At 31.6% G+C, this 19107-nt stretch overlaps 1 protein-coding gene across 1 annotated transcript; it reads right to left on the reverse strand.

Moving 5' to 3' along the window:
* Positions 1–254: 254 nt before the first annotated feature.
* On the reverse strand, positions 255–9723 carry AAE17 (acyl-activating enzyme 17). The gene is made up of 14 exons (XM_020360757.3): positions 9558–9723; positions 9138–9455; positions 8120–8249; positions 7388–7641; positions 6311–6515; positions 4508–4674; positions 4208–4281; positions 3824–4044; positions 2452–2546; positions 2126–2342; positions 1871–1996; positions 1692–1790; positions 598–810; positions 255–516 (listed from the first exon to the last, which is right to left on the reverse strand). Exons 2-14 carry the CDS (start codon positions 9389–9391, stop codon positions 412–414), a joined length of 2160 nt encoding a protein of 719 aa, XP_020216346.2. The 5' UTR covers positions 9392–9455; positions 9558–9723; the 3' UTR covers positions 255–411.
* Positions 9724–19107: the final 9384 nt, after the last annotated feature.

A 19107-nucleotide genomic window follows, 5' to 3' on the forward strand; every position in this document is an offset into this window, starting at 1 on the left:
TCCGAGTTATACAGAGCCCGTGCTTCATGCACTCGGGCAGATTAGAAGTCTCTTTCTAGCTCATGCCATGAGAGTTAGTTTCTTACTGTTGTAATCTTTATTTATTTATTTATTTTCCTTTCTTTCCTCTTGTAACAAAAAAATTAATTATGGAGAAGCTTATCTAAAACCCTTAATTTGATGCTAGTGAATCTCTATTTGCTGCCACGCTTTTTACCAAGCCTCAAAAACGGTTTTTGATTGACCCAAAAGAGTTTCAAAATAAAATTCAATTCATGTTTTATTTCTATCTTTACAACATGATAATATTGTTGTAATTACCATAATATTATTCTTTTCTGGTACCAAAACGAATAATACTTTTAAACGTGTAGCATCCCGGCACTTGGATATCCTCAATATTTGACTCTATTATATTTTAGAACTTTGGTCGCTAAGCTGCTGCCGCAAAACCCTTCTCATAACCTTGTTTGATGCCGTCCTTGGAAGAGAAGGCAGTGTTACTACTTGAGAAACCTACACAAATTAGCATGTATTTAGAACACTAAACTGCTGTGATAATAAAAGAACTTTGAATAATATGAAATTAATCAGTACCTTGAACAGTGGATTTAGTTTCTTTTGTAGAGCTGAATTAAAAGACGTCCTCAATTGGTGTAAATCTTGTTTTGTGCTATTTGAATCCTTGAATACAACAGCTATAGTCAACAACTCAGGGCCCCCACCAGAAGGTGGTACTCCTATTGCAGCTGTTTCCAGAATATTGCTATCTACCCCATTGCATATGCGTTCAATCTCAACCGAACTCACCTATCCATAAAAAACATGATGTTAGAACATGCTACTAAAGTAGAATGCTTTAACTTTTCAGAGAAACTATATACAGAAAAAGACAAGTCTCTCGCACACAGACTCGTTTATAAACGAAAGGAAACATAAATAGAATTGAGAATGTATATAATTGGAACTATAAAAGAACTAAGAAAATTTTAAGTAAAAAGGCTTTTAAAAAAACAAAACTCAATCATTTGATATCAGCGAGATATAATATATTATCTATTCAATGATTAGGCTACACACAATCCAATTCATGCCCCAGATTCCTTTAGAGAGAGTAACATTTCGTGTTGATGCATTCTATGATGGTAAATTTCACATAATAATTTAGATTTATATGCCAATTAAATTAAGTGACCATGATTCTCTCCTTACAATATTCTACCCGCTGTAGATTATTACACTTTTAGGGATCAAGATCCTCTAAGGTTGCATTCCAACTGTACAAGATCACAGTCTTTACACTTTTTTTTTGGTAATAGTAAAATGTATAGTATTACACTATTAGGGATAAAAATCCTCTAAAGTTGCATACTAACTAAACAGGATCACATTCACAGCCTTCACATTTTTTTTTGTAATAGAAAAAAAAAAAAATGTATAATGAAAATGACAGCGACACACGTTGGATAACAATTGTACAAAGTGCAGTTAATATCTGAACTTGACAGGATCTATTTAATACTTTTATACATAGAAGTTAATGACAGCATATCAACTCATTCCCCAGGAACTACATAAAGAAATGGAGAATGGTTGCTTTGCTTCCTAAAACAGGTTGGTTTTGATTAAACATATGTTCATATTCATCGAACATTCTAACTATTTTACTAATATATAGGCAGAATATTTACCTTGATTCCCCCAAGGTTCATCGTGTCATCTGCACGACCATGTGCATGATAGTATCCTCTAGAAGTACGCTCAAAGACATCTCCATGCCTCCGTAAAAACTGATTAGAGAAACTCAACCATAAATTCAGGTACCCCAGATGCCTAATTACCACATAATGAAGTAGAACGGCATGCCTACCTTTCCATTCAAGAGAGGCATTCCTTTGAAATAGACACCATAATGGTCTGCATTCAACAGTGTATTTGATGCCCCAAGCATGAGGGGAGCAAGAGCCAACTCACCTATTCCGGGAACATTTTGTGGCTGTAACAGAAAAGAAGACTGAACATCAGTTAAAGTACTTGATCTGAGCATTAGTTTCACTAGCATATTAAACACTTGTAATTATGACAAGTAATATTTCAATTCAGAAGTACAATGAATAGCACTTACCATAGGAAGGCCATCATCATCGAGAATAAACAAACTGCAGCACATAGCTGGTGTGCTAAAAGCAGCCAATGACTGGGCCTGTAGTAGTGATCCACAAACAAATCCACCCCCAATTTCTGTACCACCACAATATTCAATAACAGGCTTGTAGAGAGCTCTCCCCATCAGCCAAAGATATTCATCAACATTAGATGCTTCACCAGAGGAGCTAAAGCAACTAAATCATTCAAAAGAATAGTCCCAATCAAATACTGTACAATCATAAATGACATTCACATTCATGTGTTGCCCTATTAGGGAGTAAATTCAATTCAACTAATACTTACCGGATGGAAGACCAATCATAGCCAGATGTGGAATTGGCACTTCTCCAACTCCGTACAATACTTGGAATAACACCAAGCATTGTTACTTTAGCATCCTAAACACAACACACGAGCATTCAGTATGAAGAAAAGAATATTAAAGACAATCCTAAGGATTGTTCAAAAAGGAGCACAACTACTGTGATGTGTTTGGCAAATTAAAAAGTAAATATAGGGCAAGGGGTACCTAAATATATTTTGGCAGTCCAATTATTCTTTTATCTATATTAGTGTCATTTAATTTGAAAGTATGTTTAACATACAGTTATTTTCAAACTACATAGTAGCCCTGGCAAAAACCTCAATGGTTGTCATTATGCAAAATGGTGGCCACTGTTATATTGAATAATTGTTCCCTATCTTTTCAATTATGAAAAGCAAACATTAAGTTGATAGAAAAAAACAGCAATTATTGAAGGATAATTACTTTGATAACCAGTACAAGTACAACAAACAGATATACTATTATCAGTATTACGCCATTAAATTACATATAACACAGGAGATAAAAACTATTTAGAGATCAAGAGCTGCAAGGTGCAGTTTGCAGAAACACACTTCATCCCTCTGCTGGTGTAAATAAAATATACATTTGACTTTCCCCAGATGCACAACCTACTTATAGATTTTATACATGAAATGATAAATTAACAAGAGCAAAGGCTCTTAGCAGAAAATAAACTGCTAAAAAATGTAGTTTCTATTTGACAATTCAATGAACAGAGAGAATGAGAGAACACAGTTTTAGTTGATGTTATGATTTCACGTATTACTTGATCCATCTGTTTTGACTTGTTTGCGTGAGTTCAAGGAAATGTATAAGTAAAACATAAACAATAATAAAGTATAATGTTAGGAATCTCTTTTGAGAAGAGAGAAACTCTAACAATTGAACTCAAACAGCACAAAAGACAGGAAGACAAGAAACACAGAATCTCTGAAAAATGCCTCTGATGATGGAAAAGAAATACAAGTACAAACGAACCCAAAGGAGCACTCTCCAAAACAATTAATATTTCCAAAACTTCCCCCATTTATACAATAAAGGGCCTATTTATATATATTACATCAGTCATATTAACAAACTACAAACAAGCAACTAACTCATTTACCCCTATACAATCAATTACGAGTTTGACCCATTCCTCCCTTTCCTTTTTCTATAATAAACCTGCAGAGGTTTTCCCCCTTTAGAATACAATTCAAAATCATCCCCAACATATAATCTTCAAAACATAACAGTCAATGGATGAATATCAACTTAACAAATGTTCACTGGGAACACAAGCTTTTGGGAAGGACTGCAATTTAAACAGAAGAATGGAGTTTGTACCTGTACAAACTTGGCAAAGCCAGACCCCAGCGGGGATCCGTTATACAAAGCCATTGAAGCTCCATTTAGCAATGATGCATATACTAGCCATGGCCCCATCATCCATCCAAGATTAGTGGGCCAGCACACTACATCACCTTTACGAACGTCCATGTGGCACCATGCATCTGCAGCAGCTTTTAGAGGAGTAACATTGGTCCATGGAATTGCCTTTGGATCACCTACACCCCCAAATGAGATGATATTAAATGAGCTTTGGACCAGCTTCATATGGTGAATGAAGTCTTGCTATTGAACTAATCCTTTTATCCTTTATCAACAATACAAAAGCGTTTTTTTGTCTAATATGTATCCTTTCAGGCCAAAACACAAAATTCAACTTACCTGTTGTTCCAGAAGAAAAAATAATGTTTGTTAATGTTTCTACTGGTTGCTCTGTAGCTACAAATTCCTTGCCTCTGTTAGACGACAACAAATAAGAATTAGAATTCTAAGAGAATATCATAAACAATTAAAACTTTTCATGCTGTAGAACTTTTGAATCAGCTTTGAGCATCAGCAGTGAACATGATAATGCTGAAACTGAAAGGGGCAAAGGCATATTATCTATCAATATTTCATTTTTTTTATAATTTATTTAATAAATTGTATATCTATGAATTAATGAGGATTTAACGTGCATACTTGAGATTATTGACTTTCCCCAAAAAATCATGCCAAGAAAGGTCACCATTGCGCAGTTTCATGCTAAACTCAAATCCTTTGGCAGGGATAACTACTGCCATAGGTGACTGTGCATCCACAACTCTACTGTAAAGAGGGATACTTTTGTCGCCACGAATAATGAGATCCTGATGAATGAAAGAAGAGGAAGGAAAGGGAAGAATGAGAAAGTAAAAAGTAAATACTAAATACCTATAACACGCAATTAGCCACAAACTAGCTTTTTAAATATGTCCAAATTATAGGATCTCAGGTAGGAAAGTAGGAAAAGAAAGAGTAGAGATTGAAATGAATAATATAAATCAATATTGGTTAGATGTAAAGGGTGCAATATAAAATATAAATTAGCAACTCCTATTTATAAATGGTGTTTGTCGTGTCCTTTTGCACTTAAGAATCAAACTAGCGGTGACTTCTCCCAATGACTTATTCCAGTGATGAATTCTTTCCCTGTAATGAATCATATCAATGGTGAGTTATGTTGGTGATGAATCATGCCATCCTGAAGTAGTCTAGACTCTGGCCCCTATCTTTGTCCCAGATAAATTCTAGCCCTAGTCTCTATTGGAATGATGCCCGGTTCCATCTCATGTCCCAAATGCATTCTAGTCCCATCTCTAAGCTATGGCCTCATTTAATGTTCTAGATGGCACACTACATTTATTTTTAGTTCATTTTCTTCTAGTATGCTTAGTTTTATCATACTGGTATATGATCCAAACCATACTTCATGGTAGTGAATGTTAGACATCAAAGAGACAACACGACGAAGAAAAAAAAAGGAGTAGCAAAAATGAGAACATTAAGATGAATATGTGGCCACACAAAAAAGGACAAGATATAGAATAATTGTATATGAGGAAATATTGGTAGGACACCTACTGAGGAGAAGATGATAGAAACTTGGTTGAAGTGATTTGGACATGTGCAAAGATGGCCTCTTGAGATATTTATGAGAATAGTAGATCACATAGTTTTTAATTATGTAAAAAAGAGGGAGAGAGACTAAGGACATTGGGGAAAATTCTAAAAGGGCATTTCATAGTGAACAATATTCTAAAGAAATTGGTTTTGCATGCGCACTGTGCATTGTGTGATCCATGTAAATATGTAATTGACCTTACCTAGTATGATAAGGCTATCATTCTTGCTGTTTCTTTCAATAAGTTTAATAAGCTTTAATTTGAGCAAAAGTGCTAGAATATCTAGAAAATATCTCATAATACTATTGTTGTATCCCATCTTAGAATAAATAAATCACATGGTTTATAGTCCTATGAAAAGGAGGAGAGAGAGAGACCAAGACATTGGTATTTGTTAAGAGGGATCTCATGATAAATAATATTTCTGAGGATTTGGTCTTTAACCAAGCCGAATATCATTGTGTGATCTATGTTGCCAACCTCACCTATGGGACAAGGCTTTGTTATCGTTGTTGTTGCATTTTAATCTTGGAATAAATAGAGTATCCTAAATCTATTGGGTGTAGCTGACAAGTTTCATTATAATTCAGGATTAGAATTCTAGTATTAGTATAAATAGGGGTGATAACTTGCATTTTGTATCACATCATATGAATATCAATTTTAGATTATTAAATCTCTATTCTCTCTTTTATTTCTTCCCATCTTAAGATCACTATAATTTCAATAGTAATAAACAGCTTAGTTTGCCAAGTGAGAAATACAGAAAAATCATTAAGAACCTGAAATGACAATATGACATGATAAAAAAAAAATCATCAGAGGAAATTAGGGAGTCAACCTGAGTAAATATGGCTTTTGCTTTTGATATTTTAAGCCTGGTTGATATTTCACTAGCTGCAAAACTATCAGCAATTGATACAACAACATAACCTGCAAGAATGATAGCTAGGTAGATAACCACAGATGTGACATTCATTTGCATATCAATTGCAATTGCAGATCCTTTCTCCAGACCCAGAGCTTTGAGAGCATATGCAACTAACCTACAAGTTAACAGACATAACAGACTATCATTTTGTTATTACAAATAATTGAATTCAAAGAAGCTAAGTGTACAGTAGTCATACTATGCACTATTTCAAATTCAAACTTAACCGAACAATATACCATTAATTTAAGGACTGCTGCACATAGCTATCATTTATATTTTCTATCACAATTTAGTTCAAACCCAAAATCTTCAATTATATAAGATGGCAAACAAGACATGTGATCTGGATATTCAGTCTAGACCGGGATAAGTGAACCCAGTTTACAAGTGTTCATTCTGTTACAGCCCTTTTTTCCCCACAGCTGTATCCTCCACTGTTTTATGCAGCTCTTATCCTTCCATACCATTTGATGCATCCTTATTCCTCCTTTCATCGTCCTTCATAACCTCCCTCAGCACATGTTTCTGCATCCTACCGTCTTTTTCTTTTCTCTTACAAATGAATGTTTAAGGCCCATCACAAATTAACCATGTCAACCAAGGAAATAGATAGGGTAAGTTAGGTTTTACATACCTTGGTCTAATAGAGAAAATACAATAGAGAAATTAAATATATATATATATATATATATATATATATTTAAACAGTTTTTCCAATTATTGCCCTTAAAGTAATAGTTAAGGAATCACTGAATAGAAGGTTTTTATTAGAAATCTTGGTGGAAATGCATTGGTAACAAATATTGTTACATTTTCCGATAAAAACTCTTCAGTTTTAGTTCCTTAACCATTGTCCTTGAGACAATAATGAACAATACAAAATTTTAAAATGTTAAGAACAACCATGAATATACACTTCACAACTACAACAAGCAAAAAAGCATCCAAAGCTAACAACAAAAGGACAAGTTATTTACAGCATACCAAACTTCTTCACGCAATTCCTCAAGTGTCATCCTTTGTAAAGGGGGATCATCAGGATGTTCATCACGCCATATTATTACTGTATCATTCAAACCTCTTTTGCCATTTATATTTAAGCAATTCTGTGCTGGATTAATTGATGCTCCAGGAAGCCATTGACCACTTGGGTGTGATATTGGGCTATCACGTAAGATGCATTCAGGTGGTTTGGTAAATGATATGTTCATCTCATCCAGCACACATTTCCAATATATCTGCAGCAATAGAAAACAACAATACAAAGTCTGCCAAGTACAAACAAACTTGAGAAATTGAAACCAAATCCCTAAAATATGCTAGCGATAAACTATCTACAAACTCTTTTTAGCACCCTTTTTTATCATCTCAAGTGTAACGTACATAGCACCACAAAATAAGGGATGAAACCCAATAACTTGAGAGCGGGATCCACATCATTTAGAGGGAGTGAGAGTTTTAAATTACAGTCTGCAACGGCAATTCTAACCGCAATCTCAAGGTTTCAGAGTTTTTATGACTGCAATTGCATTGCTGTTGCATTTGCTTGCAATTTTCTGGAACATAAGATTTTGGAGTTCGGTACAATCATTATTCCAACCGCAATTTAAAACTTCAAGTGTAACACATAAATTTCACCGATCAACTAAAAAGGCATTGAAAAGAGTGTGCTAGCAAATGTTACAAGTTCTCAGATTAATTTAGAATTGATTGAACCTCAGGGTTTGAGACTGAAAATTTCTGGAAATCATCAAAGCTTGCAATTGGATCCTTATATGCCGAACCCAGAAACTCTTCACCCGTCCTCTCTAGCAACTGCCAAACATTAGTCAAGGCAGCACTTTCCCTAACCACACATGAAACAAGGTTTAAAAAATAGTCACTAACCATTCTTACTAAAATTACTGCACAAACATCTCAATCATGCATCACATCAATCAAAACAACAAATAACACAACCAACAAGTCATTTCAGGAGACATCTCTAAAAGTGACCAATCAGGTCTCCCAACCAAAATCACTTATCAATTGTGATCCTCCGCACACATGAAACAAGGTACAAGCTTTTTTTAAAAAAAAAGTCGCTAACCTTTATTCTTACTAAAATTAGTGCTCAAACATCTCAATCATGGATCACATCAATCAAAACATCAAAAACAACAAATAACACACAACCAACAAGTCATTGTTTCAGGAGACACCTCTAAAAGTGACCAGTCAGGTCTCCCAACCAAAATCACTTGTAGACTTGTAGTTGTGATCTTCCACACACATGAACCAAGGTTTTAAAAAAAAGTCACTAACCTTTCATTCTTACTAAAATTAATGCTCAAACATCTCAATCATTCATCACATAAATCAAAACATCAAAAACAACAAATAACACAACTAACAAGTCATTGTTTCAAGAGACATCTCTAAAAGTGATCAATCAAGTCTCCCAACCAAAATCACTTATAGTAGTTGTGATCCTCCAAACACATGAAACAAGGTTTTAAAAAAAAGCCACTAACCTTTTATACTAAGCTTAATGCTCAAACATCTCAATCATTCATCACATCAATCAAAACATCAAATCAACAAATAACACACAACCAACAAATTCATTGACATCACTAAAGATGATCAGTCAGGTCTTCCAGCAAAAATCAGTAATCATCCCGAATACTTCGTACCAATAATATGATTATCAAAAATAAATAAATAAATAACACACATATTTTAAATGACATACGGGTCGGGTATCCAAGAAGGTGGGTCGGAACCGTAATCCTTGTAGCAACCATAGTACAGCATCTGATGGAAGGAGAAGGGGAGTTCAGGCTTGAGGACGATGTTGCTGATGTGCTGCCACGTGGCGGGGGTGTTGTCTCCGTGAATTCCAATTATTTCCGTGAGACTTTGGTGGATAGTGGCAGCATCTTCTCTCGTGATTCCGTGGGATTCAATTTCGGACACACTGATAGAGCTTAGCGATTTGTGAGCCATGTGGGATCCAAAGTTGCACCACTCACTTCACTCTCCACTCTCCACTCTCTACTCCTTTCTGCGCCTGAAACCCAAAACCACCAAACCCGTTTCAATAACCGTTCAACGTTGCTTATGTGCTTGGAACACTGATTCATTGGCTAATTGATAAAATCATTGGTGTAACCTTTTCTTGTTCTTCTTATCTTGGGAACTAGATATTGAAAGGAGAAGGAAAAATGAATTTGATGTGTAATAGAATTCTTATCTGAACCGCTATGACGGGGACAGCCTAGCAAGAAGGTCACGATTGTGTCAATACTAGATAAACAATGTTCGTGTTCAATGTCGAGATATGGTTGGTGCGATGCCAAATAAATAATAATCATTTGAAGGAACATTTGGTTTGGTTCACCTTCCACGGTCACGTGATTTTGCAGTGTCATTTTCTGGGAAATAAGTGTTTTCAAATGGGTAAAATACTTTATAAAGAGTTAAAAAAAATGGCATTTTTTAGTAAGCCGTTATTTTAATTCTTAATTTTGAAAGGTATGGTTATATTAGAAGACTTTTTTTTTAATATACTATTTTTTTAAATTATTTAAATAACCTAAACGCATATATATTTACGTAAGTGACCCATTTAAAAATTTAGGTGAGAAATCGGTTATGATTTTTCACTTGGGTTTTTTTTTTTTTTTTTTGAATTTTGAATTTTTTTTCTAGATTTGTTATTTTTTTTGTTTTTCAATTTTTAATATTCAGATTTTATTAAAAAATTATAATAAATTTTAAAAAAAATTATTTAGTTTTTGTTTTTATTTTAGATTATAAAAATATATTTAAAATAAATTTTAAAGAATAAAATTTAATAAAATTAATTTTAAATATAATTTTAAAAAATGAAAATATTATGATAAATCACAACTTTAGATAAATTTAAAAAAAAATAGAATTTTAAACAATTGCTTGGTCCTAAATTGTCAGAAAAATTAATGACTTTGTGTAGAGTGTCATCAATTATTTTGTCCTAGAGCAGGAATCCAATAACTTTGTGCAGTGTCATCAATTGTTTTGTCCCAGAGCGTCAGAAAAATTAATGACTTTGTGCAGAGTGTCATCAATTGCTTTGTCCCTGAGCGTCAGGAATCCAATGACTTTGTGCAGTGTCATCAATTACTTTGTCCCGGAGCGTCAAAAAATCAATGCTTTGTACAGAGCATCAAGAATCCAATGACTTTGCATTTGTCCACATTAGGTTGCTTTAGTTCTATATAAACCCTAAACACAGGCTAAAAAAATGCAACAAATTGAAACATCCAATCAATGGAGTCGTTAACTGTTCCAGTCACTGTTTACTATGATGGACAAATTGTCTCCACTGAGCATGGAGATACATTTGTTAGCAACGAGGTTAAAACCCTACTGGTAAGTAACATGATGACTTATCAGCAACTTAAGCAGGTTATTAATAATAACCTTAATCTTCCTCATTACAAAGTTGTCATAAATATTCACTACCAATACTCAAATTCATGTATGGGTGGTGTATATAGATATACAACGTGTCGTCTTAGGGATGATGAAGATGTGAAATGTATGTTTTCATTGTTCACAGAACTGCACGACCTAACAAGTCTCGAATTGTATGCTACCACGACGTATATTGGATTATTGCATGGGATGGAAGCGATTGAAAAATACATTGACCAAGCAATGAAGTTAGACAACTAATGTTATATGATTTAGGTTTTATGTAATTTATCTATTATGTTTAAAGTTTGTTTAAATTGTGTCTTTCTTTTAACTTATTTTCATTTAAATGATGTAACCGTTAAAATTACTGTACTTAATATATATTTATTATTATATTACAATTTTTAATTTTCTATATTTAATAAATTTAATTTAAATAATAAAATTCATTTTATAATTCTAAAATTTAGTATAATAAATAAGTTTTAACATTTTATTTATTTTTAACATAATTTTAAAATATTATACAAAATTTTATAATTTTATATATAATTCTGAAAATTATAATTAACTATATTTATTTTAAAAATTTTAAAAAAAATATTATAATTTATAAATAAATATAATATTAATTTTATTATTAATTATTATCTTTTATAAATTATTTAATTCAAATATTAAATATATTTTATTAAAATTAATTATACTTTTAAAAAAAAATCTGAAAATCAAAAAGTGAATAATTTTTTTTCATTTTACAAAATATAAAAACATAAAAAGGAGAAAAAAAATAGCCCAAGTGAAAAATCAGTTACTGGGTAACCGATTTCTCAAAGGGATTTTTCAAAATTTTCCAAAAATCCCTTTGAGAAATCGGTTATCCAGTAACCGATTTCTCACCTAAATTTCTAAATGGGTTATTTAGGTAAATATAAATACATTTAGGTTATTTAAATAATTATAAAAAAAATGGTATATTAAAAAAAAGTTTATATTAGAATCTAACTGAAATAAAAAAAAAAATCTGAAAATATAAATAAAATTTGGTTGAAATGTAATTTTTTTATCAAAAATTTTGCATTTTTCATTTTTCGTCTTATAATTTTTTTTTTTTTGAGAAACATTAATGTAAACTTTAAATGTTCCATTTTTCATCATTGCAGTCAAAATTTGTTACAAAAACGTTAATTTGATGGTCAGGGATGGATCCATGTTTATACTAGTGGGGCAGCCCACTTAAATATTGTTCATTCCTTTTATTTATAAAATATTAATTGTTTTATAAAATATATATTATTAACTTTATTATTAATTATCTTATTATATTTAATATGATAAAAATATATTAATATTTTATTTATATTTTTCTTATTGTTTAATTATTTTTATTTTTTGACAAAATTATTTTAATTTTTATGAGAAAAAAATTTACTTACTATAAGAATAAGTCTTGATAGATTTATATTACTCAATAATTAATATTTTATATTAAATTAAGGTTGGATTGTGTTGGATTTTTATTTAGTCACAAAATTTTTAAATCAACAAATAATTTTCAGTTTTCATATTCATCACTTTTGACACTCATTTTTGACAGTTTTTATTTAGAATTGAAAATGACAAATGCATGTTTGAATTATAACTTTTTTTATTACCTTAATTTGTCATTTTACATATTTTCTATGAATTCCAACTATTTATTTCATATTTAAATATAAAATCACACTTTATTGAAATTAATTACAAAAATTGATAGTTATATGTTTTAATTGATATTACATTCATAGTTAATGCTAATTAATTATGATAAAATTCTATAATATTTTTTATTATAAAATTCTATACTATCTAACCCAAAATAATGATTTAATATCTTTTTTATACTAATTAAGGTAGATTTCTTCCGATACATACTCTTTTAGTTAAGATAGAAATTTTACTAATATAGCAAACCAAAATTTAAGCAATTTTTTTACTAAATTTACTAAACCGAATCTCTTTGTTAGATTACTCATATAAATTTAGATATTATGTCTTTCAAATTGTTTCTCACCATCACTTAAGTTTATTAAATTCTTATCTCTATTCTAATGTTAACAACACTCGATGATGACTCTCTAATATGGAGATGATGACTCTCTAATATGGAATAACATTGAAATTGGAGTTGTACTCTTCTTGGGTAGGATTAATTTAAACATGTGATATTTTTATGTTTTGGTTTCATTCTATTTTGTGTTGAATTTTTATTTAGTCACAAAATTTATAATTCAACATTATTTTGTAGTTGAACTTTCATATATGGTAGATCACTAAGTTCAGATTCACAATTTTTGACACTCACTTATGACAATTTTTATTTGGAATTGAAAATGACAAATGCATGCCTGAATTATAACTTTTTTTAATTACCTGAATTTATCATTTTACATATTCTCTACGAATTCTAACTATTTTTTTTCATCCTTAAATACAAAATCACTTTATTGAAATTAATAAATTGACCAAAAATTAAAATATTTAAAGTGACAAAAAAATGAAAAAAAAAATTACATAGACGAAAAGAAGAAAAAAAGTGTGACATAGGTTAAATATATTGTTTATATTTGATTTAAATTATTATAAATAAATAAATATTTTTAATAATTACTTTTTTTCATCTTTTCTTCATTTTTTCGTTGTTTAACATTATGAGGTCTACTTCAAAAAAAAATATTATAAGGTCACTTAATATGACATAAATACTCAAAACTCTCTCATTTATCATACACGCACACATCATTCTTTCCTTTTTTTAATATGCACATACATCATAGGAAAAATATATATGCTTTATGACTTAATAGTAGTCACTATTATCCTGTCTTAATTAGTCATAATCACTTTGGGAGCTGCCATAATTGTAACATCAAGGGTAGTGGTTTAGTTTCACATGGACAAGAGACATGATAACATTAAAATAAGTCTACAATACAATCCTAAATATGTCTTAATAAGAACCCAACAACAAATAAAATAATATAACTTAATAGGCAATTGTTAAGGAAAAATGTAGGTAACTTAATGGATAAATTTGATGGGTCAATCCAACTCAACTTGTCATTTAACCGTTGGATTGTGGAATTTTCCATTTTGGTTGTGTTATTTAGAGGGTTTAAAAGTACAACCCAACTCATTTTGACATGTTATATATATAGGTTAACCTATTGGGTTGGACCCATTATGACACCTTTTTGAGCTACAATTGAGACAGATCAATGGTAACTACTATTAAGACATAATTTGTTTTTTTTTTCTTATGAGGTATGTGTTAAGTCAGACGAAACGCATTCGCAAATCCCAACAAAGTTTTGAAATGACAAATATAATACATATTGTTATTACTAACATGTGCACTAGTGTTTCAGTCGGATAACAAAAAGTTCAAACAGTGAAATATGATCAAACATAATCCGGCTAGACAAAACATCAGACGATAGAAAGGCCAGTATCAAGACTAAGTTTAATTTAGGCACAAATCAAGATACAAAGTCTATCAGCAGAAGTCTGAGGCATCAGACGCAAGTTGGCCAAACATCAACATGAAGTAACCATCAGAAAGAACCAAGTAAAGTAGAAGACGAAGTTATCACTTCCATACCCAGACGAAAAGGGTAGTCAAGATCAAACAGAGTAACCAGACGGTGTCAAGAATACAGAAGCTCGTCTGAAGTTCACTAATCACATTGAAAGAAATCATACAAGAAACACTAGAGGACATCAACGTGAATAAAAATAGGCAAACATGCATTCACAAGTCAAAGTTGAGTGTGTCAGAAAAAAGACACCTACTTTTCAGAAAAAGACAGCACTGCAGCGGCTAAACTACTGAGAAAAGTATAAATATACCTAGATCATGATTGAAATCAGATACCGAAGTAATCAACTGCACAAAGAGTCTCCACGAATACAAGCAAACATTTAATGCAAGACCAAATGCATTAAAATGAGAACATTTTCATGAACATGAAAAAAAAGCTTCCATCTGCAACGACACGAAGCTACGCTCCAACGGAAAAACTCAAATTCAAACAATGGGAAGATTTATCAAAAGTGTATAAGTATCAAGGCCAAGAAAAAGGAGGAGAATAAGGAAGAAAAAAAAAACGTGCAATACGAAAAGAAAAGAAAAGAGCATAAACTATTTTCCCTCTCAAAGTACTTCCTGTATACCTGTGTAAAAACTAAGATAGCTTATCTTAGTGAGTGTTGCTAATAGTTCATCCTCTCTACGAGAATAACCAAACACTTAGACATTTTTCTCTGTAAAACTAAGGTTATGCACCTTAGTGAGTGTAGAAATTACCCTATCCTCTCTGTGAGAGTTATAAACACACTCAATACCCTCAACTGTTGTAAAGCCTGAAGAGGCTGATAGAAAGAATACTTGTGAACCAAAAGTGGTTGATAATACTAGCGTTGGTGAGTGAAGCCGACAGACTAGGAGTGGTCAAGAATACTTGGAGAACCAGAAGTGGTTAAAAATACTAGCGTCTAGTTGACGAGTCAGTAGTGGTTGAGAATACTTGTAATCCTTTGTGATTAGTGGAACCCTTTCGCGGAAGGAAACTGGACGTAGCTCAGATTGAGTGAACCAGTATAACTATTTGTGCATTCTCTTCATTTTTTTTATTACTTACTTTGCTCTTGTTCTATTTCGTTTTTCAACAAAGCATTAGATGAAAACATACTTGACCTTGTTGAAACTATTTTTACTAGACGATAAAGTCTTCCAAACGGAAAACTAATTTACTTAACCTTTTACGTAGAAAATTAGTTTTACTAAACAAGAAAACTAACTAGACAGAAAAGACTACTTAAGTTTTCCAACCAAAATTGCTTTTGCAAAATAACTTTAAAATTTTCTTTCTAACACGAACACACATTCAACCCTCCTTCTGTGTGTATTTTTACTAACTTCAGTATGTGCATGTTAAGAAATGGTGTGTAATGAATGAGAAAGTTTAGAGAATTTATACAATATTTAAAAAAAATCATTTTTAATTCGTGTAATTTCATTTTTTTTCATTTTTTATCCTATAAGTTATTTTTTTCATTTTTGCTCCCTCTACTATGTTATTAACATGACACTAATGATGTATCATTGTGCTAACTTGACACATGATGACATCATCATGAAGTAATCTTCTGTTGATATAACACATAATGACATCATCAAGTTAACATTTTTATAACGAACTTTGACAACCGGGACAAAAAAATGAAATGTTTGGATTTTACAAGGATATTCCAAAAACATATTTACAAAGATGAAAAATAAAAAAAAATGCTAAATTTTAGGGACAAAAATTATATTTAAGCAACAAAATTTATATATAAAAAAAAACGTTTGGTTTGATTCATCTTTCGCACTCATGTGATCTTTTAGTGTCATTTTTTTTTGGAAAAAAGTGTTCTTAAATATGTAAAATACTTTAAAGAAAAGAATTGAAATGGAAAGGGGATTATTGACATGTGAAAATATCTTTATTTGAATAAACACATAAATTAGTCTCAAATTTGGAAGGCCCTGGTATATTAGTTCCTAAAATTAAGAAAATGTTAAATTTGTTTAAAGTGTAAATTCACATCAAATTAGTCCATAATTCATAAAAAAAAATGTATGATTAAAGTGGTAATATTAATATTTATTCAAGATCTAATATCAAAGTAAGTAATTAAATTTAAGAACTTATTTGACATTCTTGACAATTTCTTAATTTCAATTATCAATATGATCGTGTCTTTCGAATTCAGATAGTAAAGTGAATATTTACTCGATTTTTTTTTTTGTTGAAAACAACTATTCTAGTTCTTAAATTTAAAAAGTATTGTTATATTAGATTTTGGATCAAAGGAAATTTAAAAAAAATTGAAAATGTAAATTGTGGTAATCATATAAATCTAAAATTAAAAAATATAGTGAAAGTGATAATATTAATATATATTTAGAGATATAATGTTAATAGGAAATTAAATTTAGCGATACAGTTGACATTTTCAATTTTTATTTGACATTTTAAAAATAAATTGTTGTCCACACACTTACGTGCGGGGTTAGCACTTTATTTGCTCTTTGCAAACTCCACTCTTTCATTCTGTGTGTTGCGACTCTTTAAAGGGTTGTTAGTGATTTCTTTTCACATTTTAACTAATTTGATTAATTGCTTCACATTTTGTTTACTTGATATTGCTCGTTCATGTTTTCTATCGACATTTTGACCATTATAAATAAAAAAGAAAATAAAATTTCAAAAAAAAATTATAAAAAAAACTATTTACCGAAATAAATAATTTTGGACACGTAGGAGAGAGAAGAGTATGAAAACGTCAAAGTGGTTGACGTTTTGACGTTTTTCTTACACTGTGCATGCAGAATCCGTGCTGGAAAATGTAAGTGGGGAAGGCGTCACACTGTGTGACGTTTTTTAACTGTTCATCCTTTTTCAGACGCACAGTTTCAGTGGCTTAGGAAACAGGAAACAGGGAATCAGTTCAGTGGCTCAGGGAATCAGTTTGACCAAAAAAACGTCAACACAGGTGACGATTTAAGCATAAAAAATCAACAAAGAAAACGTCAACTATGGTGACGTTTTCAGATACGCTGCTCCCTTTCTTCTTAAATAATGCCAAGGTGAAAGATAAAGAGTAGACTAACAGAGAAGGAGAAACGAAGAGAAGGAGAAGGTGTGAACCAACTGAAGCTAACGAAAAACGAAAAGAAGGAAGAAAAGAGGTAATTTTAAGTGTTTTGAAAGCTTTGGACGCTGTTATTTCGTGCAGGTTTTTGGTAGTCAATGAATCTGGAACGGCCCGTTCTGAAACTAGAACGGGCCGTTCTGAACCAGTTCGTGTGTGTTAAAATTGTAACCGAAATGGCCGTTCTGGGAGAAGAACGGCTCGTTGTGGTTTCCGAACGGGCCGTTCTGAAACCAGAACGGGCCGTTCCAGAACCAGAACGGGCCGTTCTGAAACCAGAACGGCCCGTTCTGGTTTCAGCCATTTTATTGCCATTTTTTTGTGTTATATAATTTAAATGATTCGAAATTAAGTGTAATAATTTATGTTTGTGTGATTTTAATTATATAATATTGATGTAGTAGTATAAGATTATTTTGTTTAGGATTTAATTGATTATTCGTTATTTAGGGGTTTAGGGTATTTATTATTTAAATTCTATGTACGTATTTGTTGATTGTGTATATTTTCAGAATGTCTCGTAAAATAGTTAATTCGGGACCCATTGATGATTCTTTATTGACTATGCAATCAATTCATGTGTCTGAGCACGTATGGAATGGTGAGGCTGATAGAGTTCTTCGTATTAGAAGAGCTACCAAAAGTGGTCATCGAGATGGGTCAATTCTCAAAGAATTAAGACCATATCTTGCACGATCAGGGATGCTTGGAGTGGCTGAAATCTCATACTTTCCTATTGACCACCAGTTAATTTCAGCATTAGTTGAGAGATGGAGGCCAGAGACACACACTTTTCATATGACATTTGGAGAGTGTACAATTACATTGGAAGATGTTTCTGTTTTGTTAGGTCTAAAGGTACATAGAGACCCAATTACTGGTTGTTCGACATATAATTGGGTCCCACTTGTTCAAGATTTGTTTGGAATAACACCACCAGCAAATGCAATTAAAGGTGGAAGGCTGAAGATGAGCTGGGTTGATGAACATTTTTTTGATATTTTGATGCATGTGCATAGCATTGAACAAATGGAATGATACACCCGAGCTTATATTTTGCGGTTGCTTGGAGGTATGCTTTTCTGTGACAAGTCTTCAACTTTAGTCCCGATGAGATATTTGGTGATCTTAATTGATTTAGACCAATGTGGGCAACTTAGTTGAGGATCAGCCTTACTTGCTCATTTATATAGAGAAATGTGTGTTGCCACTAATTATGACAATAAAGAAATTAGTGGGGCATGCATTTTACTACAATTGTGGGCATGGTATCGGATGCCGTATTTTGCACCCTTCACGGCACCACAAAATATTTTTGGTGTTCCTTTAGGTGCAAGGTAATATTTTAATTTAAATTGCGTTATTAAATATTAGATTTAACATGAGACAAATAATTTTAATTAACTTGTTAATTTTTGATATTTTTAGGTGGAATAGTGCCTTGCAGGTGGCACAAAGAAGTGTTGTTCAGATTCGCGATGCGTTAGATAAGATGAAAGATAAAGATGTACATTAAGAGTTGT

The sequence above is a fragment of the Cajanus cajan genome, chromosome 6, assembly GCF_000230855.2.
Source record: "Cajanus cajan strain Asha chromosome 6, NIPB_CcT2T_4, whole genome shotgun sequence".
NCBI lineage: Eukaryota > Viridiplantae > Streptophyta > Magnoliopsida > Fabales > Fabaceae > Cajanus > Cajanus cajan.